Genomic DNA, 22,483 nt, shown 5'->3' with positions numbered 1-22,483 from the left:
TATTTGGGCCATGTTCAGTTAAGGAAAGCTGCTTGAGATGAGGAAGACTGGAGATTTCTCTAAACTCTGCTAAACTGCTTCTTTTGTCACCAACAGGGCAGAATTTATTCACAGCTTAATGAATGGCAAATCCTCATCATCAATTCTCAGAGCTGCATACAAGATGTGTAGTGGTTACTTCAGATAAATTTCTAGAGGATCATTACCCTTAGAGTTTCAGCCGTCCTATGACTGAACAGTTTTTGTTTCCAAAGAGCAAAACCTGTGCACACTGCAGTAGTTTCCAAGTTTTTCCCCCCTAGAAGCAGACTGGATATTTAATTTTTATTTATAAAATACAACATGAACTCTAACTCAATATATCCTGACATCCAAAGGCAAACCTGTGTGGGCACTTACACCTAGATAAACATTATTTATGCAAATGAAGACAGTATGAAACGTACATGAAATGGAAGGTCTTCAACTATGGTGACAGTACAGGAAATCTAATTTTTATATAGTCTGGTTAAAATAAGCTCTTTGCAATTAAGACTTTCAATTTCCATCCATACTATACTTTAATCTCAAATGAGTCCAACTTCATTCTGCGGTTAATTACATTTATCCCTGGTGAAAGATCTCTGTGGCTATTACAAATAACTTTGGAAGGGAAAAATAAATCTTAGCAAAAATATAACAGGCATGTGGATGGGTTATTCAAGTTAATAAAGGAAGGCCAGCATTGTACTTTATATGAGACATGGTGATAGTAAAACTTTTCAAATACGGTTTTCAAAAGTTTTGCGGAGTGCAACTTAACTGAATTTCTTTTACCTGTTCTTTGACTGGAGTGTTGACATTCGATAGACATTGTTGGCAGACAGCCAGAAACGATTTCACTGTTTTCCTCAACACCAATAAGTCTTCCTGGAGCAAACATTAAAAATGGACTATTGTTTGCATACAAAAAGCAAAAATACCAGTGTATAACAGTGGCATCACCCAATAAGACTTCAGCCAATCAAAACAGCAGCAGAGAAAATGGGTAACCAAGTTAGATTTCAGTAAAGTATAGAGGCATACAAGCATTACAGCACATGAAAATGGTAGTTTATCTAAACTTCCTGTACTAACCAAAAGGACTGAAAAGCAAGTTGCTTACCTGTAAGGTGATCTTTAGAGGGATCCATGGTCACTCACAACTGGGTTTTGTGTGCATGCACGAAACAATAGTGGAAGAATCGCAAGCTCCTCTGAGGCACTCTTTGTCCCAGTCTCATGACCGAGGCATGCCATTATCTTGGCGGGAAAGCGCCTGATTGCCTCAGTTCTTGAGTGGATGATGCATTCATTGGATGTGGAGAGCATACACCATTCAGGGATATGGATTCAAACATATATCTGATAAATTTCTCTCTATTTTAAGCTTCCCCTAGGAGAGGGGAAGGCTGGGCAGGCGCTGTGAGTGACCATAGATCCCCCTAAAGAGCACCTGTTACAGGTAAACAACTTTCTTATCTTCCATGGTCCCTCACAACTGGGTGAGTAGCAAGCTCAATAGAGCAGATGTGGGAACTAAGATGTGACTACAAAACCTTTTTAAGCACCACCTGATCAAAGTTTGCTTTGGCAGCGGAGAGTATATTCAAGGTGTAATGCCTCACAAAAGGTAGATCAGTTGCCCAGGTGGCAACCTTGCAAATGTCCTTCGTGCTGATTCCAGACATGCGAGCTGCCAAAGTTGCCATGGCTCGAGTGGAATGGGCCCTAATGTGAGTAGGAGGCTGAACACCCTTTTGCTTTTAGCAAAAGTAAATCAATGCAACCAATCAGTGGGACGCCGCTGGCACGAAATAGGTAAGCCCTTGTTTTTGCCTTAATAGGAAATAAAGAGCTTATTGGACCTTCAGAAATAATTTGTCCTGTCCAGATAATATAGCAACACTCTTCTCACACCAAGGGAATGAATGGATTTCTCAAGTGCAGTGGAACGGTTGGAGGAAAAGGTAGGCAAAATAATGTCTTGGTTTAAATGAAAGTCAGTTACAATCTTAGGCTAAAAGGAGGAATCTGGCCTAAGAAGCATTTTTATAGGGGAAAACAGTGTAAGGAGAATCAGCACACAAAGCTGTAAGCTCACCGACTCTAAGAACTGTACTGATAGCAATAAAAAAGGCTATCTTTAGTGAAAGCAGTTTTTAAGGGAGGCTGAAAGCAGAGGCTCATAAGGTGACTCAGTGAGCAAAGATAAAACAATGGACAGGCTCCAAAGCACTACTGGTGACCAGACTGGAGGGAAAGGGGTTGTTTATTCCCTTGAGAAATCTCTTCGTGTCCAGATGAGAGAAAAGCAACCTCCCATCCCAGCCTGGATGTTTGGATGAGAGGGTTGCAAGGTGTACCATGAGAGAGGTGTTAGGGAGTCCAGTGTGCTTGAGAGAAGTTAAGTAAAGTAGCACTTGGTGAATAGAGACAGCAAAAGGCCAGGCTCGGACTGGCTCACCGAGCAGCAAGGCATTTTCCTAGTGCACCCTTGCCTGTTGCGCCCGGTGGGCTCTCCCCGCGCCAGCTGCCCGGCTCCCCTTGCCTCCTCTCCCTGTCCGGAGAGCCCCACCACCTCTTCTTCCGATTAGTCATGAGAAGTAGGCTCAGACTGCCCTTAGGGCAACAGAGCATATTCCTGGTGTGCCCCACCCCACCCCTGTGCCCCAACTCCCACCCTTAATTACCCACACTGCTCAAAACCTGGCCCCTCCCCACATACATTCCACTACCCTCTCAGTGCCCCCAGTCCGGCCATGCAAAAGGCTCAAACCTTTTGGTGGTAGAGTAGGAAGAGAAACAGGTCCATTTGCAGTTCTAATTCCAATGCATAGATTCCTTCCTCTCATTCAAAAGTCTAGAAGTTTTGCCTCAGGATCTGGAGGTTGGGGTGAAGCACCTTCCCTTAGTTCTGGGTCAGTAGGTCCTGATGAAGAGGGAGACAGAGATGGAGGTTGTTGGAGAGGCAAAGGTGGATCGGGAACCAGGGTTGCCTGGGCCACCACAGGGTCATCAGTATGCACTCTGTGGATTCTTGTAGGATCTTGGCACAAGAGGTAAAAGTGACGTTCTTTCCACAAGTTGAAATGCATTCCCTAGAGAGTTCAGAACTGTTGCTGCTCTGGAGCAATACAGATGACATTTTCTGTTGTACACTGTTGTGAACAGATCCACAGTTGGTGTTTCCCATAGCGTGAACAAGAGTTGAAGACTGTGAAGATTCAGTTCCCACTCGTGTGGCAAGGATTGTTTGAAGTCCCTGCGGAGGCTGTCTGCCAACCAACTGTCCACGCCCTTGATGTGCAAGGCCAGAGGTCTAACACAGTGTTGTGTGCACCAGTCTCACAGGCGAGTTGCCAAGAGGCACAGGGATTGAGTAGCAGTTCCTCCCTGGTGGTTAATATAAATTATCGCCATTGTATTGTCCAGGAGAAGCTGGACAATCTTGCATTTGAGATGGGGTAGAAAGCACTTCACGACGTAAAAGCAGCCAACAGCTCCAGCAGGTTTATGTGCTGGTGACGTTGCAGGCAAGTCCATGGGCTTTAAGTTTTGAAACTGGATGAGTTTCATCCAGTGAGCACCCCAGCCTTGAAGGGATGTGTCCGAGGTGATGGGTAGCGTCAGAGCAGGTAGGTCGAAAGGTGTCCCAAATGACAGAAGCTGGCGTGGACCACTAATTCAGGGATTTCAGGACTTAAGGTGGTAAGGAGAGCCACATATTCTGGCTGTCAACATTAGGAACCATAGTTGGGACTAGTCTGGCTGTCGACATTAGGAACATCAACAGGAACCATAGCTGAAGAGGTCTCATGCGCAGTCTGGTGTATGGGATTGTAGTAGCACAGGCTGCCATGTGGACTAGTAGCTTTTGTACTATCAAGGCCCTCTGGCAAGAATTGGAAAGGCAAGTCAAAATAAAGGAATTGATGGCAAGGTCTCTTTCCTTTGGCAGGTGCACCCTCCCCATGACGGAGTCCAGAAAGGCACCAATGAAATCTATCTGGGGCTGGGAAGTCAGTTTGGGATTTGGTCCAGTTCACCTGGATGCCTGGGCGGGCGATGAGATTGTGTGTGTAGTCCAGGTGAGTCAGGAGTGATTCCCTTGTGTCAAAGATGAAAAGCCCATCATCCAATACTGGTGGGTGTATTTAATTCCAGCAAATACAGGAGGGTTGGAAATCTCAATTGTATACCCAGTGGAAATTATGCTTATCCGGGATTAACACCCATGCGTCTGTAGTTACCTGACGCCAAGTCTCCAAATATGATACCAGCCGGATGGGAGGGTTTGGCTGTCAAGACACTTCCAGGTGGAAGGCATCAAACCTACTGTTTATGCGAATCCTGGCCCTTGGGACGTTGTTGGTGCCTAGGCTTAAGCTTGTATTGGTGCCTACGGTTGTACTTAAAAGGACATTTGAATTCCTTTCTCTCAGAATGCTTAAACTGGTAGTGCTGTCTCTGGAAAGGTCTGTAGTGATAAGAATAAGGGGTAAGACGAGGAAGCCTCTTTGTCAGATGGTGTGGAGTGAGTCTTGCCTGACTTACTTGCCTGACAGCACAATTTATTACAAGAGAATTGTGGGGAGGGTGTTTAAACAAGAAAGGACAAGAGTCTTTCTAAATTCTATACAAACTTTCAAATGCTTGTAAGTGGATACAGATGCAGCTGGGATGTCCCATGCAACTTTTGCGGAATTAACTAAGACAGGGAGCATTGGGAGTGCCGTGGGCTGTGAAGCAGAAGACAAAGTAACATAGACAGGGTCAGAGACATCCTGTGAAGGAGCTTTGATTTCAAGGCCCAAAGCCTTGGCAATGTCCAGGACCTGTAAGTGATAAGATTTTGTTTCTTGTACAGGTGAGGCAGATGGTGGGTAAGCCACGTTCTTATCTGGGGACGTTCATGAGGGGAACTCAGTGGAAGTGGAATTATCCTGAGAGGACATTGAAGTATACTCTCTATCAGAGCTGTCATCCTGAGGAGGCAAATTGACAGGTGGATTAGTTGGCTGATCAGGAGCCATGAAGGCTCTGAAGGAGCCTGAGGAACTGCAGGCTGCACAGATGGATTAACTGGAAGTGCAGGTGTGACAGGTGTTGGATCCACATTCCTAGGGGCAGGAGTCACAGGCACAGAGCTTGGAACCCTACGAGTGGGAGATGACAGGTCCCCACTAAGTTTCCTTTCTTTCCAGAGATGACAGTCAGCAAAGTTGTAAGGAAGGGCTGGTGAGAAAGGATGAAAGGGGTCTCTACATTGACAGAAACCTCTGGTGTATACGTGATCTAAAGCACCAGGGGAGGTCAGATAGTAAAATGCACAATTAGTTGGTGCAGAGTAGTGGAATCTTTCCCGCCAGGGCATGTATGGTGAAATCCTGGGAGTAACTGGCTATGGCAAAATGCAAGGTCTTTGAAATGTTCACAGATGTGTTAGGAGTAGAGTCCTCATCGTGGTCCAATCCCAATAAAGGGAGCCCCTTAAAGGTAGAACTGAGGGTGTACTTGTTGAGGAACCCAGGAGACTCTCCAAATATCTTGTAGGGAGTTCCTTCGGTGGTGGGGAGCACACTGCAGATGAATGTCAGCTCCTGACAGGAATAGATTGTCCAGACCTGAAAGGGAAAAGCAAAGAAGAGTCCAGTCTCATGGGAGACGCTGCAGGCATTGACAATGTCAAATGAGGACATGTTGTAGAATGGGTCCTTGATGTCAAAGTTAGTAAGGTGGTCAGTGTTGAAATGGCTGTCTTCAATGTTGAAGGCACAACAGCAAGGAACACAGTCTTCAGTGTTGAAACTGCTTTTGATTCTTTCGAAGCCGACTCTGATGTTGACACTGTCTTAGGTGCTGGCAGAACAGTATCTTCTCACAATAGGCTCACTGAGCCATTGATGGAGAAGGCATGTGGGGAGACGTCTTCAATGTCAACCCCAATGTCAAAGATTTGGGTGAAGTCCTAGAGTGCTTTAGCAAAGAGTAGGGGCTTGGAGAGCAATGTTTCCTCTTCTTGTGCTGGTGTTTAGACACAGACTTCTGAGGGATAGCCAGGGTTTTGAATGTAGCCTTGCTATGATCCCCTAAATGGGAGTAGTCTTCAATGTAGAGCTCGACATTGAACCTGATTGTCAAGCTGTGACATTCCATTCATACCAACACCATCGTCATCAATGGACTTGGCGATATCAGTCACGGAATCACTGGATGAAGGGCAGACTTGTACAGGGCCACTCTTAATCTCAATTCCCTGCACTTTTGCATCTGTCTTGAGAATGACAGGCAGATTTTACAAGCCTTTTATGGGTATTATGGCTCTCCCCTAAACAGAGGAGGCACTGGTCAAGTCAGTCAGAAGAGGGCAGAGTTCCTTGGCAAGCTTTGCACCCTCCTTTAAGAGTTTTCTTCAAGCTCATAAGGGGTAAACCTGAATAAGTGGCCAATACATGGAAACAGAACAATTTGGAATGATCCATTTCTGGCCATTTACTTCTACCTGCTGACTCTCTGCAATGACAGTCTTGAATAAAAGTTTTTGATAGGCCTGTTCTTTACCCTGATAGTCTTGACTAAAAGTTTCCAATAGACCTTTTCTTCACCTTTTAAAACTTTGTTATATAATTAAAGTTTTCATGTCTAAATCTCTAAAAAGAGGAAAGAGCAGGTAAACAGACTGTGAATTTCCAGTAAATCATGAAACAGCCAGCTTAGGGCAACCTCAAAGGGCGAAGACGTTAACAGTTCCTTGCCAAACTGGGAGTTCTCTGGGGAACCAAGTAAAAAATAATCAGCAGGCAAAAAAGATAGATAAATGGTAGCCAAAGAATACGGACCAAAGACGAAGTCAAATACAGTCTGAGGCCAGAAAACCAGTAACGGTAGCACACACACAAAATCTCTCCACAGGAACGAGGAGCGACAGCAAACCTTCCTGATGCAGCCTAAACCAGGGCAATCAGGAACTTTCCTGCCTAGATAATGGTGTGTCTCAGGTGTAGGATGGCAGGACAAGTAGCGCCTCAGAGGAGCCTGTGATTCTTCCGCAATCATTTCACACAGGCTCACAAAATCCAGTTGTGAAGGACTATGGATCTCAATAAAGATCAAGAAGATAAACAGTAGATGTGAGAACATTCTCCAGAACAGTCTCCTGTGGAATAGTTGTGCACACTTAAGAACAAAAAAATGAAAAACAGCTATGGGAAACTGCCAGTTTCATTGGAGGAAAGACTGTTAATCTCTTTCCAAGATGATTTCCTCTACAAAAGGTCAAAACAAGATATAGGTACCTTACATCTTTCTCCTTGCAAATAAAACAGCTGGGGAAGAGATAGATTCTGAGTGGAAAATAGCAGTAAGAGAGACAATTAAGCAACCTTCCATTTCACTTGCTCTCTCCCAACTGTTGCTATTCAGTTAAAAAAAAAACACAAGTCAGGAGATGATTCAAGATCAAGGGAGGTCTCCAAGGTGGCACCCTGTAGTATAGGACTCCCACTTGAAAATAGTTTTGTTGTTCTTGACAGGTGCAGGCAAGAATGCTTTCAGCTCATGTACAGACGTGTATGCTTCTTATATCATAGATGGCTCAGCATTATTATTAATATTTTTTCAATAGTAACACGCATAAAACATGAAGCAGGAAGACACAACTTTAATGATCTACACAAGGATCAAGAAATGTTGGCTCTGTTCAGCAGCCAGACAAAAAGATTTTAACTCATCAAGCTAGGTTGGTACATTCCTCTTCAGGATTTTTTTTCACTCATCAGGCATCATTTTTTACTCATCACAGACAAGCAGACTAGCGGATTTCCTGATCCCTGGATATATAGCATTAAAGAAGGACAGCTCTCTTTGCTGGACACCAATCAACTCACTGGTCATATCTGACTAATAATGGGAAGCTCACGTGTGCAGCCCTACCTCCTCACCCCAAAAAGCATTTCTACAGAAAGAGACCAAGATGCAAGAAGTCAAGAGATGCAAATATTGCCCTACAGGCATGCATTTTCATACAAAGGGAAGAAATGCATACACTGCAACCAAAACTCTTTCCTTCATCATTGTTCCTTAACAGCAGATACATGGAGGTTAATTATAGTGAGATACTAAGCCTCTTTCAGCTGGACTAGATGAACAACATAAGACTCTTGGGTAATGAATGATATACAAGACTCCTATTCAAAATTTGATACTAGCTTCTGAAACAATATTCAAGCAATTAATATTGTTTCTTTATTCTAGCAATGACACTGACCTAACCCACATACACTTTGCTGAAGATGGTATTAATTTTTTCTCAGTGATGGAAGCTAGTAGGACAAGTAGGTTCCAATAACCACGGTACTGAATATTCTTTGGATGATAAAAATGTCAGTATCTAGCTAAAATGTTAGTGAGTGTTTGGATGTGTGTTCCTTTAGGACAGGCTTCCCCAAACTGTGGCCCCCCAGATGTTGCTGAACTACAACTTCCAGCATACCCAGCCACATAAAATTGTGTCTAGGGATGCTGGGAGTTGTAGTTCAGCAACATCTGGAGGGCTGCAGTTTGGGGAAGCCTGCTTTAGGAGAACACATGAATACAAGATGTATTACTATTTAACATATGGAGTAGGTGTCAAACTCAAATTAAGCCATTCACATACCAGGTTTCTCTAAAAGGCAGATAATTTATCTCTAATATGTTCACAATAATAGGAGACACTCACCTGTAGGGAAGACCTTAGTGCCACAATACTAAAAACCAACTATGCAATTATATGTATACGTTTGGATACTTATGCATCACAAAGGTTAGAGCACTGTGGAATCAAATGCAACGCATAACACATTCAGAAACATTCAAATCTTACTTTTGAAGGAGATCCTTCTGTGATTTTCACCAGCTGCCAGAGAATGGAATAATGGGAACACTGAAGAGCCTGAACCACTATCTAAAAAAGAAGAAGATACAAAATGAAGACATAATGTACAAAGTGTATATAATTCTTAACATGTATAGATTATTTGGGGAGAAGCAACACAGCAGTTATGCATAACTTTCAAGTGATGCTTTTATATATTTTTTCTAAAGGACCAGTTTAATTGTCTTTGTGGGGGAAAAAACCTAGTATAAGCTGTAAAGAAAAACAAGATAACTGAGAGACTTTTCCCACATAGCATTGTAGAGCAAGGGTTAGCCCAGCATTAAAGAAAGTACGAACATTCTACAGCATCTGAGTATTTCCATTTTAAAATTTCTGGTTTCAGTCAGCTAATTCCTAAACTGGATTTAAGTTTGCTCATATTAGCATTGATTGCTAGGACACAATATTAATGTCACCTCAAGGAGGCATCACAGAATTAGAAGAAAGCACATAGAGATACATTTGACTGCAAGGTATTGTCTTTATTACAGGTGTGCACACACTTGCCTATCATCAAACCAATGGAAAGAAAAATAGACTTCCAGGCTTCCTTCTCAGAACCTCAAGTTAAACGTGCTTCAGCTAAAGAGGACGATTCTGTGTTGGAGCCTGGATACAGAAGGCAATGCTTTGGTATGCTCAAGGCAGTCCTTTAAAGTGCTGTGCAACACTGGTCATTACATTATCTTTGTGAAGAGTTGGTAACTTTCTCAGCTTACATCTGTATTTTTCATTTTAAAATTTTGAGCACAATCTTGATAAATTATCTGCATGCATTTAAGGTTTTCTTTAGGAAGAACTAAAAAATTAGGGATATGCACGGTCCGGAGCAGTCCGGACCGGCACCGAAGGGGGGCCTTACTTTAAGGGCGGGGAGGGCTTACTTACCCCTCCCGCCTCTTTGTCCCCTCCAGCGCCCGTATTCAACAGAATAACGGGGCGCTGGAAACCAGCCGCCCCCCCGCCGCCCCCCCCCCCCCCGCCGTGGGCAGATTTGGCTAAAAACTAAAGGTACAAATGCCGCCGCCGTCGCCCACCAGCCCTCCCTCCCTCTCAGCTGCCCGCCCGCCCGCCCGAGTCCTCACCCGATCTCTTTGGAAAAAATGAGAGGAGCTAGCGAACAAAGCTCCTCTTGTTAGGGAGTCCTGTAGCATACTGAAGCAGCTTTGCGCGCGCGCATGCGCGCACCGCAAAGCACGCCAACCGCCGGAGGCCCGGTCTACCCGCCGGGAAAAGGCCGGGTAGACCGGGCCTCCGGCGATCGGAGGCCCGGTCTACCCGGCCTTTTCCCGGCGGGTAGACCGGGCCTCCGGCGGTCGGCGTGCTTTGCGGTGCGCGCATGCGTGCGCACGCAAAACTTCTTCAGTATGCTACAGGACTCCCTAACGAGAGGAGTTTTGTTTGCTAGCTCCTCTCGTTTTTTCCAAAGAGATCGGGTGAGGACTCGGGCGGGCGGGCAGCTGGGAGGGAGGGAGGGCTGGCGGGCGACAGCGGTGGCATTTGTACCTTTAGTTTTTGGCCAAATCTGCCCGCGGCGGGGGGGGGGGGGCAGCTGGTTTCCAGCGTCCCGTTATTCTGTTGAATACGGGCGCTGGAGGGGGCAAACAGGCGGGAGGGGTAAGTAAGCCCTCCCCGCCCTTAAAGCAATACCCCCCACCCGGACCCAAACCAGCCAGGGCCGAACCAGTCCGGCAGTTCAGCCATTCTTTAGAATGGCCGCCGGACCGGTTCGGACACACCCCTATTAAAAATTCACTTATATGCAAATAACCAAAAAGCTCATTCTTGGGGGAGGATTGAAAAAGTTACTATCCTCATATTCAATAAAGCCAGGCTCAGAAATGACCACAAAGATAATTGAGGAACATTTGTGTACTTTGCACAAGGAAACTGAATTGCTGGCTATCTTTTCTACTTTTATGAAGTAGAAATCTAATTATTCATACAAGACACAGTGTAAAAATTCTAACCCAAAATTTGATTAATTTCTTCCTAACCCTGATGGAGGATTAGGTAGGTAATGGCTCCTAGCTTTTCTGCAAGCTTCTCTTCCCTCTTTTCACCACAGAAGCCTTTCACAACCCTCAAAATCCACTTCTCAGGGCTGGGGAACCCCCTAAAGCATGATGGTATGTGGAATGGGGGGGGGGCCTGCTGCTGGAGGGATGACTGGCAAAAGTGGCTCCCTATACTGGTGTGAAAATAAATGCCTTCAGTCCGTGCAAAATATACTTAGAATACAACTCAGCATTGTTTGGGATGTTAATTTGACAGTTCAACACTGAAATCCAATGTATGTATCAACAACAGTATCCTTCAGGACCATCTGAGAGGGTTGGGAGTAGGAGGCACTGCTTTGCAGTGGTTCCGCTCCTACCTCTTGCACAGATTCCAGATGGTGTTGCTTTGAGACTGTTCTTCAAAAAGTGAACTTTTATATGGTGCCCCCCAGGGCTCCACACTGTCTCCAATGCTTTTTAACATCTACATGAAACTGCTGGGCGAGATCATCAGGAGATTTGGTGCAGGGTGTTATCAGTATGCTGATGACATCCAAATTTATTTTGCCATGTCAGACTCATCAGGAAAGGGCACAATCTCCTTCAATGCCTGCATGGAGGCAGTGATGGGCTGAATGAGGGACAACCAAGAGACTGAATCAAAATAAGATGGAGATGCTTATTGTGCAGGGTAGCAACTCAGGAGACAATTTTGATCTGACAGTTCTGAATGGGGGTTACACTCCCCCAGAAGGAACATGTATGCAGTCTGGAAGTGCCTTTGGATCCAAATTTCTCCCTGGTGTCTCAGGTTGAGGAAGTGGCCAGAGGTGCTTTCTATCAGCTTTGGCCGATACACCAGCTGCATCTGTTTCTTGGATAAACAACCCCCAAATAGTAGTAAATATGCTGGTAACCTCCAGACTTGACTACTTCAATGTGCTCTATGTGGGGCTGCCCTTGTACATCGTCTGGAAACAGTAATTGGTGCAAAATGCAGCAGCCAGGTTGGTTCCGGGTGATCTCGGAACCAGCGTGGTGTAGTGGTTAGAGTGTTGGACTAGGACCAGGGAGACCCGAGTTCAAATTCCCATTCAGCCATGATACTAGCTGGGTGACTCTGGGCCAGTCACTTCTTTCTCAGCCCAACCTACTTCACAGGGTTGTTGTGATGAGAAACCTAAGTATGTAGTACACTGCTCTGGGCTCTTTGGAGGAAGAGCGGGATATAAATGTAAATCATCATCATCATCATCATCATCATCATCATCATCATCATCGAAAAAGTTGTAGAAAATGAAGATGCAAAAATATTATGGGACTTCCGACTACAAAGAGACAAACATCTGCCACACAATACACCAGATATAACTGTAGTCGAGAGGAAAGGAAAACAAGTCAAAATAATTGACATAGCAATACCAGGGGACAGCAGAATAGAAGAAAAAGAAATAGAAAAAATAAATAAAATACAAAGATCTACAAATTGAAATTGAAAGGCTGTGGCAGAAAAAGACCAAAGTAATCCCAGTGGTAACTGGTGCCCTAGGTGCAATTCCAAAACAACTTGAAGAGCACCTCAACACCATAGGGGCCACAGAAATCACCATCAGCCAATTACAAAAAGCAACTTTACTGGGAACAGCCTATATTCTGCGACGATATCTATAATAACAGCAACAACATTGATAATAAAATTCAGCCATCCCAGGTCCTTGGGAAGGACTCGATGTTTGGATAAAACAAACCAGTCAATAACACCTGTCTGACTGTGTAAATAAATAATAATAATTTAAAAATAATAATCTCGAAGAGACCATATTACGCCTTTATTAAAATAATTACACTGATTACCAATATGTTTCCAGGCAAAATACAAAGCGTTGATTATATCCTATCCTATAAAGCTCTAAACAGCTTAGGCCCTTGGTATTTAACAGAATGTCTTCTTCACTATGAGCCCCATTGACATCATCCAGAGAGGTCCATCTGCAGTTGCCACCTGGTGGCTACTCAGGGGCAGGCCTTCTCTGTTGCTGTCCTGAAACTTTGGAATGTACTCCCTGCTGAAATAAGAGCCTCCCCATCCCTGACAGCTTCTTAAAAGTCTTTAAAGTTGCATTTGTTCACCCAAGCTTTTTAACTAGAATTGTGGTCTTTAATTGTTTAGTGTTTTAATTTTTGTCTTAATTTGTTTTATGCTGTTGTAAACTGCCTAGAGACCTAAGTTTGGGGTGGCATACAAATTCAACAAACAAACTTGTTTCACTCAGAGGTCCTGCCGAGTTCAAGAGCACTTACTTTCTCTAAGTGTGCTTAGGGATTGCAGTCTAAAACAATAGAAGACAGACTCTTGTGTCTGAGGCAATAAAATTTGGCTTTTTATCTCCCATGATGTTTATAGGTCTGAGCAAAAGAACAGTAACTGTAGTTATATAGTAACTATAGGTTAGATCTAACAGGCACTTGAAGAACGAGACTGTTGCAACTTCCTTTGCCCTTCCCACAAAAGCTGCTTGGTGGCTCTCCAGAATATTGGGATATAAGTGCAGGGGGTTGAGCTAAAGGAAAGGTCAGTAGAAGTTAGGCAGAACTGGAAGTGCTCTTCCACTTGCAAAGGACCATGTTGGGTCCGCCACTATTTATTTTATTGAGGGTTTCTCAAAATTAATACGTCAGATTAATAATTCCAACACAGTACAAAGTTAAGGCAGCAGTGCATCAAAATAAACAGTTTGGACGCTATCCTATGTTAAACAAGGCTGTCCTTCAGAAATGATAACTTTCCAAAGATGTAAGATGTAAAGGTGTAAGATGGATGGATTCTTGTTAATGTTGGCAATTAATGGAAACCAGAAGAGGTTGGGATTGACTACACATCTAGATAAACTAGTGTGGTGAGTAAACTTATCTAAAAGGGCAAGATACCAAACCCTGCACAAGTATGTTGCTTACCTGAAAACAGTGTTTTTTACAAAGTCATCTGTTCAGTCATACCTGTGGGATAGATACACAGTTCGACAGAGCCTCATCTGAAACCTTCTAGAGTTTAGTCTCAAGGGTTTTGGTGCAAACCACACTCCTTTGGAGAAGGTCCATGTATGTACCTTCTTCCTCAGTTCAAATAGACCACTGCAGCCAAGAATCAACAGGATAGGAAAAGGAAAATAGCTGCAGCAGGGAAGAGAGAGTTGTTTAACTGTACAAGTGACTGAATCACAAACCCAGGGATGCCCTGGTAGTGAGCAGGAGGGGCAGCCATCTCTCCAATGGGACTGAGACAGGTCAGAGGGCAAGATCAAGAGAGGGAAACTTTCCTGTGAAGGAAAGCAGCAACATGGCTGGGAATAATGCCATAAGAACAGAAGAACAGCCCTGCTGGATCAGGCCCAAGGCCTATCTAGTCCAGCATCCTGTTTCACACAGTGGCCCGCCAGGTGCCCCTGACTCAGAGTGTACATGTAGTGCTGTGCTGCTGCAAGGGTAGACACATGTCATGGAGCAAATTTCACACTGAAAATCAACAGCAGACAGAGATCTTGCCACAACACCAGACTGAACTTCAAGCCTCAGGAAGAAAGGGCAGGCAAGCCTGGCAAGGCAGCCAAGTTCTTCTGCTAGAAAAATTGTGCCAGTTGTCTGAATCCCCACAGATTGATTGTGTGCCGTCAAGTTGGTGTTGACTCTTAGCGACCACATAGATAAATTCTCTCCAGGATAATCTATCTTCAACTTGTCCTTTAAGTTCTCTCAGTGGTCATTCATTGCTGTCGTAATTGAGTCCATCCACCTTGCTGCTGGTCATCCCCTTCTCTTTCCTTCAACTTTCCCCAGCATTATAGACTTTTCAAGGGAGCTGGGTTTTTGCATAATGTGTCCAAAGTATGATAGTTTGAGCCTGGTCATTTGTGCCTTGAGTGAAAATTTTGGATTGATTTGTTCTTCCTGGCTGTCCATGGCATCCTCAAAAGTCTTTTCCAATACCAAAGTTGAAAAGCATTGATGCTTTTTCTATCTTGCTTCTTCAAAGTCCAGCTTTCACATCCATAGAGTGTCACGGGGAAAACCATTGCCCGAATGATTCTAATCTCTGTAGATAATAGACATGTCACAACATCCTAATATCCTTTCCAAGGCCTTCATTGCAACCCTACCCAGTGCTAGTCTGCGGCGTATTTCTTGACTGCTGGATCGTTGACTGTTGATGGTCGATCCTAAAAGGCAGAAGCTATCCACCATTTCAATGTCTTCATTTTCAATTCTGAGGCTGGTTGCTGTACCTGTTGTCATTATTTTAGTCTTCTTGACATTTAATTGTAGTCCCATTTTTTCACTGTGCTCCTTGACTTTCATTACTAGAGCTTGCAGATCATCTGCATTCTCAGCTATCTGAGTGGTGTCATCAGCATAGCGCAGGTTATTGATGTTTCTTCCTTCTACTTAAAAACCACGCTCATCTTCTTCCAATCCAGCTTCTCTCAGTTTATGTTCAGCATATAAATTGAATAAAGAAGGAGAAAGTAGACAGCCTTGTCTTACTCCTTTGCCGATCTGGAACCAGTCTGTTTCACCATGTTCTGTTTGGACTGTGGCTTCCTGCCCTGTGTATGGGTTTTCTCATGAGAACAATGAGATGTTCTGTGGCGCCCATTTTCCTAAGGATATTCCACAACTTGACATGGTCGACACAATCGAAGGCTTTTCTATAGCCAATAAAGCACATATTGACTTCTTTCTGGTATTCTTTGGCTTTCTCAATTATCCAGCCTGCATCAGAAATGACGTTTCTTGTTCCTCGGCCTTTTCTGAAACCAGCTTGAACATCCGGCATTTCCCTTTCCATGTAGGGCTCTAATCTACTTTGGGTGATCCTTAGCATTATTTTGCTTGCAGGTGTAATTAAGGATATTGTGGGATGGCTTGCGCAATCTGTTAAGTCTCCTCTCTTTGGTATGGGTATGTAGAATGACCTCTTCCAATCTGTTGGCCACTGCGTCGTTCTTCAGATTTGCTGGCATAGTTTGGTTAGAGCCTTGACTGATTCTTCTTCTGTTGCCTGCCATATTTCTGTAGCTATTCCATCAGTTCCTGTAGCCTTCCGACTTGGTAATGACTGGAGTGCAGAGATCTTTTGGAAAACTTGCCTTGTTTTTCCGTGTCTATTTCCATCCTCAAGGTCTTTACAGATGTCATTGTAGTATTGCTCCTTGTCTCTTCTAACAGCTTTCTGAAATTCCCTATTAAGTTCCTTCCTGTGGTCTTTATCTTCTTTGACTTTGGCTTCTCTCCTCTCTGCTACAGATTATTGGGTAGGAATTCCAATAAAGGGAATGGCAATTGTGCCTAGGGGGAGTGTTCTGAATGTCTTAAGGATCAAGTAAGGTTGCAGATGTTCATGTTGTCAGTATTTCTCCTGGTGGTCGTTAACGTAGAATCAGTCTGATAAAGCAGTAAAAAACTCACAAAAAACTCTGAGAGAAATGAGAGGAACTTCCCGACTAGCAGCAGACCGAAGTCTAAGCGCAATGGCAGTCGGAAAAGAACTAAGTAATGTACGTCCTCCCCACCTTTAAATAGCACACTCAGGGAGTGGGAGTGGGGCCAGGACAACTCAACAAGCTTCGTCATAGCTATCGCATGGTCTCTGCGCAGGCACAGAACCCACTTCTTATGGATCTCGACAGATCTTGATCCAGATAGATGGGCTACAGCAATGAGACGTGCTAGCAGAGCATGGGAGATCAAGCAGAGGTGGCTTCTTATTGCACTCGTTCTTAGCATCAGAAGAAACTTGAGTGGTCTACTTGTGCTTCACTATCTTAGAGGAAGTTCTCTGACTGAGACAAGACACTAGTGAAATGAGTGTCGAGGCCAATGTACAGATTCATGTCAAAGATTGGAGTATCAGGACTGAGGCTGAAGCAGAGATAGCAAGCACTGATGTGGAGATGGAGGGCTTATGAACTCTAAGATCCACTAGCTCCAGTGAATGTAATGATGTAAGAGAAGTTGCCAACCGGTCCAAATAACCAAGTTGAGCAGCAAATGAGTCTGAAAATGTGCAAAAAGGTTGGCTTTAGGGCATGGAGCTTGGGCCAAAGTATTTGTACTACTTTCACAGTGCAAGCACTACAGCCAACCTCTTTGCACAATTTCAATCCTATTTCTTCTATAACTCTGCACTTATTTGGTGAACATCTCACAGCGGATGCAAGAGGTTCTTCCCCTCTCAGGCACTGTATTTTTGATTTTATGATGTTGTATTTTAATTATGTTTTATATTGGTTTTATTGTAACCCGCTCTGAGACCGTTGGGTATAGGGCGGGCTAGAAACGTAAATAATAAATACATAATAAGAGTCCATTCTTATGTTCTTCTCCCAAGCAGAGGAGGCTGCAATCCACGGTAGTCAGTTTTTCACTACAAGATTTGTACTTTTAAAAATAAGTCTTCAAAACCATAGGCTAACAGCTACAATGCGGGAAAGGAGTAGCAAGTGAAGCGGGGTACAGCAGAAACAAAAATGCAACTATAAATCAAATCCAAGTATCTGAAGAAGGAAATGTAAGAATTTTTTAAAATTAGAGATAAAATTAGACGTTTGAGGCCAAACTCCTTTGGTAGCAAGGGAGTGCAGATCAAGAGAATATTCTTTTCTGCTACTGTTGAACTACTGAAAACTCTTGAGACCAAGCTCTAGAAAGTTCTGAATATGCCTCTGTCCAGGCGCCTCTCTCACAGGTGTGAGTTTACACAGACCATGAAAAATAACCAGTTTTGTACCTAGCAAGGACCCAGGGACTTCCACTGTTGCACAATTTTCATGCATGTTGCCACAAACACAATTATTCTTGTGTGCAACCACTTCATGTTCCATTATGTAGAGCTATATACAGATAATCAAGATTGAAAAGCATTTCTTTAGCTCATTGAATTGTACAATTAACAGTTATAGATGGGTTAAGAGGATCAAGAATAAAAACTTTCATCAAATGTGTTTAGCAAATAATTATTTTAAGAGTTCCAATGTTAGAGGCATTTCAGTGACTTTTCTAAGTAACTTTTCATTCATACCAAGGACATTGATGCCGTTCCAATTTCCATCTTGGGCAAAAAAAATTATAAGTTCTCCATGTTTGGTAACTGTAAGCCTCCTACTAATGTATCTTCATTTGGAAGCTAAAACGCATCTGACTCACTTTTTTCTTCTGAAACTTCCGATGTATTTATAATACAGTCAGGACAAATAGAATATTGCAATTTTTGGACATTATGCAATATTTATGATTATAAGCCTGCCATATGATTTTAAATATCAACAAGCAATACTGTATCATTACACTTTATATTATGTTTTAAATTTTTGGTTACAATATAACACCATTTTAAATCATTTATGTGGGTAGATACTTTGTGACCATTGTGTATTTGGATTTTAATGCTTATTTATAGTTATACATTGATAATTATTACTTAATAAATGCATGCAATGTATTTTTTTTAACATTTTTACCCTCTTTACCCTCTTAATTAATCTAGTTCTATTTGGGTCAGGAGTACATCCTGCATTTATTACATGAGTAAAAGTGAAGCAATTTGAAAACAAACAAGATGGCTAAAATGAACATGTGCCCCTTCAACATTTATACTTAATATTAATATTAACAATATTCAAGATGTGCTTCACTTTACAACTTAAAGTCATAAATAAGAATTTACCTTATTTTTGTTTAAAAAAACAAAACAAAACACACACAAACACCCATCCACCCCACCCCACTATGGGGACAATGTACACACATAAAATTATTGCTATTACCTGCTCTGGCATAGCCCCATGTTCAATTCCAGTCCTCAGTAACCTGTAGCAGTTACTAAACAAATCCCATTTTGTAAGATCATGAGCACTGAAAGTAGTAGTAAGAAAACATTAGGATGCCAGATGTTAACAACAAAAAAGTCATTTCTTATAACAAATAAAATCATTGCCATGATTAGGCAGACTAAGAATTATATATTGTTTTAAAATACTGTTGATTGCTTCAGAAAAGATATGCTTCAGAATCATCTTCCTTAGAACACAACACACTTTAATAATTTCCAAAATATGAAGTCTTCCAGGTAACGTTTTCCAGTATCATTTTATGTATCTTTTTGCATATCTTCCCCTACTACTGAGCATTGGGGTAATTGGCTATGCAATACATAATGTTATTTGGCTAACAAATAAAGCCACATACTTGTGAAAAGATGTTAACCTCTTTAAAGTGGAAAGAACATTATATATGTCATCATCATCAGCTTCTTCTCCCTGGAAACAGAACACACTAAATCAAGGACAGAGCATTTTATACTGTTTGTTAATCATATGCTTATCAAGTCACATCTTAAGAAGTCAATGCAAACTACATACAACTGATGAGGACACTGAAGAATTGGGGTGGGGGGCGGCGGCATTACAACCAAAACCAATTCTTTCCATTTCAACAACTCCCTCCCTTGAGCCTATTTACAATAAGAACTCACACCTGCTCTGAAGTTCTGACCCAGCTTATAATGACTTGGCAACTAGTCTACTTGATGCAGCTGCTCATTTCCCATCCAAATTTACTGTTGTGGCAGCTATAACAGGGGGGCCTTACTGTAGGCCAGGCCTGCACAACATAAGACCTGTGGGCTGGATCCGGCCCACAGGGACTCTTTTGCTGGCCCCAGAGATGGGCCCAAAGTTTTGTGGTGCCTGAGTTAAGGTAGAAAAATGCTGCCTTGCCCCATGGTTCTGGTAGGGATCAGCCCCCTTTCAAAATTAAGCTTTTGAAGTGCATGACGGACAGGGAGGTGGAGAGGTTGCTAGCCGCCTCCTCTTCTCTCCTCATGCTTTAGTTAATTAATACTTGCTCTCATTTGTATTTTAATGAGTAATTAATAGTTGCTCTCATTTATATTTAATAATTAATTTTAATGTAATCACTAATGTGCTGAACATTTACCTCAGCCCACACACACCAAGTCATGGTTGGTTCTGGCCCACTGGGCTATTTGAGTTGTGCACCCCTGCTGTAGGTCCTTCCATTAGATCACTGAGCACTGACATGCTTGTATCACAGGTGCAAGAATCCATGGGAGATGTAGCCTCCCTAGATCTTGACAGCCAGGTTATCAGTAGATTGTCAGGATCCATTGGAAATACATATTCCATGGATCCTTGCAGCCAGCATGTGCTGCAGTGCAAAAGTTCTAATGGAAGCCTACAGGCCTCCTCACTAAATACTATGCAGCCCAGTGATCACCAGAAATACAGGATATGATCTAACCTGACAGTTGTTATTACATTCAGAAAGGAAAATAAAGCCTTAGTTCAACTTTTTCTGTTTTTGAAGAAATACATATTGCCAAATTGCTGAGAAACCTGACAATTTAAAGTTATTGTTTATGTATGTGGAAAAAAGACAACATTGAATATCAACAACAAAACATGAACTTGTTTGAAAAGGTGCTCTTGGAGACACAACTGTCTTAACACACAAGACTGAGTACTTTATATTGGATGTGTTGGGATTTGAAGTTGATAACTTTGTATACTTCACAGGCATACTGAAGAGTTATGGATTAACTGGTACAGATCCCTGTAGATGAACACACAAGTGGGTTGAACTTACACTTGATCTAACATCCAATATAATTCTTATGAAGTTAAGAGACAATTACAAAGTATTATATTGTATATCCTCTTCTGTACATTTTAATCAGATTCAAATGACAATGTACAAAGCACACATTAAAAATGAGAAACAGTTCATTTACCACTTGCCTTCCCTTTCATTTACAAGAGAAACAAGATGAAGGTGTATCCATAGATTAGTTACATAAAAACTCATTGTCTTTAAGCAAAAATGTGTCTAACTTTAGAGTTCTTCATGTTTTTAACACTCTGGCTCCTCTCATCAACCTACCCACCTTGATCCTATATTAACATTCCCACAACTGCTAAACTCAACTCTGGCAGTAAATAAAACTCTTTCCATTCTGAAATTCCCTGGAAGCAATTATACCAGTCTGCATTCCATCAATGCCATCTGCATTTGTGCTCTGTAGTAAAGATGTCATGTTATTCCACCCACCTCTGTCTAGGACCTCTGTCTTTTACACCCCCAATACAATAGAAACTTAGTTCTCATTTGGTGTTCTGAGATACAAACAAAAATAAATAATTGATATTAGTATTGTTTTCGAACTAATGTGTGGGCAGACATTTTGCTGTGGGGGAGAAAAAGATTAAAAACAAACCTCATTTAAGAGATCCTCTACAGAATGGTTGAATCGGTCCACAAATTCATCAATGAGTTGGCTGTGTGCTATGTCAACTCTGTTCTGAATGGTATATTCTTCACTGCAAAGAATGCTATAAGTTTTGCTGCAGGCTTCAAGAACATCCGATTCTACATGCTTTTCTACAACAAATTTAATCTGTTTCAACAAGGCATCCAAATGCTGTGGAACAGAAATAAAATTGTCATTTCTTACAGTATTAAGTATAACATGAATTTCCTCATTTTAAGCAGAACCTGAAAGCACCACAAGATAGCAATCTAACACAAAAACTTCAATATGAATAAGTACCCAGACATTTGAAAATTAACCAAAGCAACTGTTTGGGCATAGTATACCTTTTCCATTCTTCCTGTACTGTAGAGTTCCAAATCAAAATATTGAGGAATTTGAAGAAGATTTGCCACCTTCTCCGCATCAGCAGAATACTAGCAACAGAGAAACAAGGAAAATAATTTTTAAGTTATAAAAAATAAATAACTGTATGAATTAGAACTAGGAAGTAACATTTTAGAAAATATCACCTTTGACAGTAACATGGGAAGTGCAATTATGAAGTGTTCTGTTAACTTGTTTCGGTCATCTATTTGAGTTTTCCTTTCTTTTGCTGTTAAAACCTGAAAAAATCAGCACATGTACTACATGATAAACAATATCAGTGAATTCTGGGCTGAAACATTTTCAAGACTGTATGTATGTATCTGTGGGGGAAAACTAAGTTGCTCACTTGTAACTGATGTTGTATAGCTGATGGTGTGTAAGAGATCCGTTGACATTCATAAGCCTGTGTTCTGTACCTGCACAGGACCTCCTGAGTGGAATTTTCCAAGCTCCTTGCGGTGCTCATGTTCTGCCCCTCATGCTCGGTGCGACCATTTATTTATTTTATTTATTTTCATTTATTGTTAAATTTATATACCGCCTTTCATTAAAACAATCCCTAGGCGGTTCACACAAAAATTATAACAAGACTATAAAAGATACACAATTAAAATATAAGCTAAAATATAAAAATATAAAACATAGATCTGGCTAAAAAGATTTAAAATACAAGCATAAAATAACCATACAAAATACAAACAAGCAGCAGTAGAGACAATCATATAAAAGCCAGGGTAAAAAGCAAAGATTTCAAACACTTTCTAAAAACTGTGATGGAAACTGAGAAGCGAACAGCCATTGGGAGAGCATTCCAGAGTCTGGGGGTAGCAGCAG

At 42.1% G+C, this 22,483-nt stretch overlaps 1 protein-coding gene across 3 annotated transcripts in view; it reads right to left on the bottom strand.

The window, feature by feature from the left end:
- The window catches only part of STAG1 (stromal antigen 1), a 327,093-nt gene that overhangs the window by 33,056 nt on the left and 271,554 nt on the right, over positions 1-22,483 (bottom strand). For all 3 annotated transcript variants that reach the window (XM_053310204.1, XM_053310205.1, XM_053310206.1), the window contains 7 exons: positions 21,793-21,885; positions 21,607-21,696; positions 21,227-21,430; positions 19,180-19,250; positions 18,759-18,846; positions 8,885-8,965; positions 817-909 (listed from right to left, as the gene is read on the bottom strand). In XM_053310204.1, the coding sequence (XP_053166179.1) occupies positions 817-909; positions 8,885-8,965; positions 18,759-18,846; positions 19,180-19,250; positions 21,227-21,430; positions 21,607-21,696; positions 21,793-21,885 (720 nt within the window). The remainder of the gene's footprint in view (positions 1-816; positions 910-8,884; positions 8,966-18,758; positions 18,847-19,179; positions 19,251-21,226; positions 21,431-21,606; positions 21,697-21,792; positions 21,886-22,483) is intronic.

This window comes from Hemicordylus capensis, chromosome 3, assembly GCF_027244095.1.
Source record: "Hemicordylus capensis ecotype Gifberg chromosome 3, rHemCap1.1.pri, whole genome shotgun sequence".
Classification (NCBI taxonomy): domain Eukaryota; kingdom Metazoa; phylum Chordata; class Lepidosauria; order Squamata; family Cordylidae; genus Hemicordylus; species Hemicordylus capensis.
This window is presented reverse-complemented; position numbering and strand designations above follow the sequence as displayed.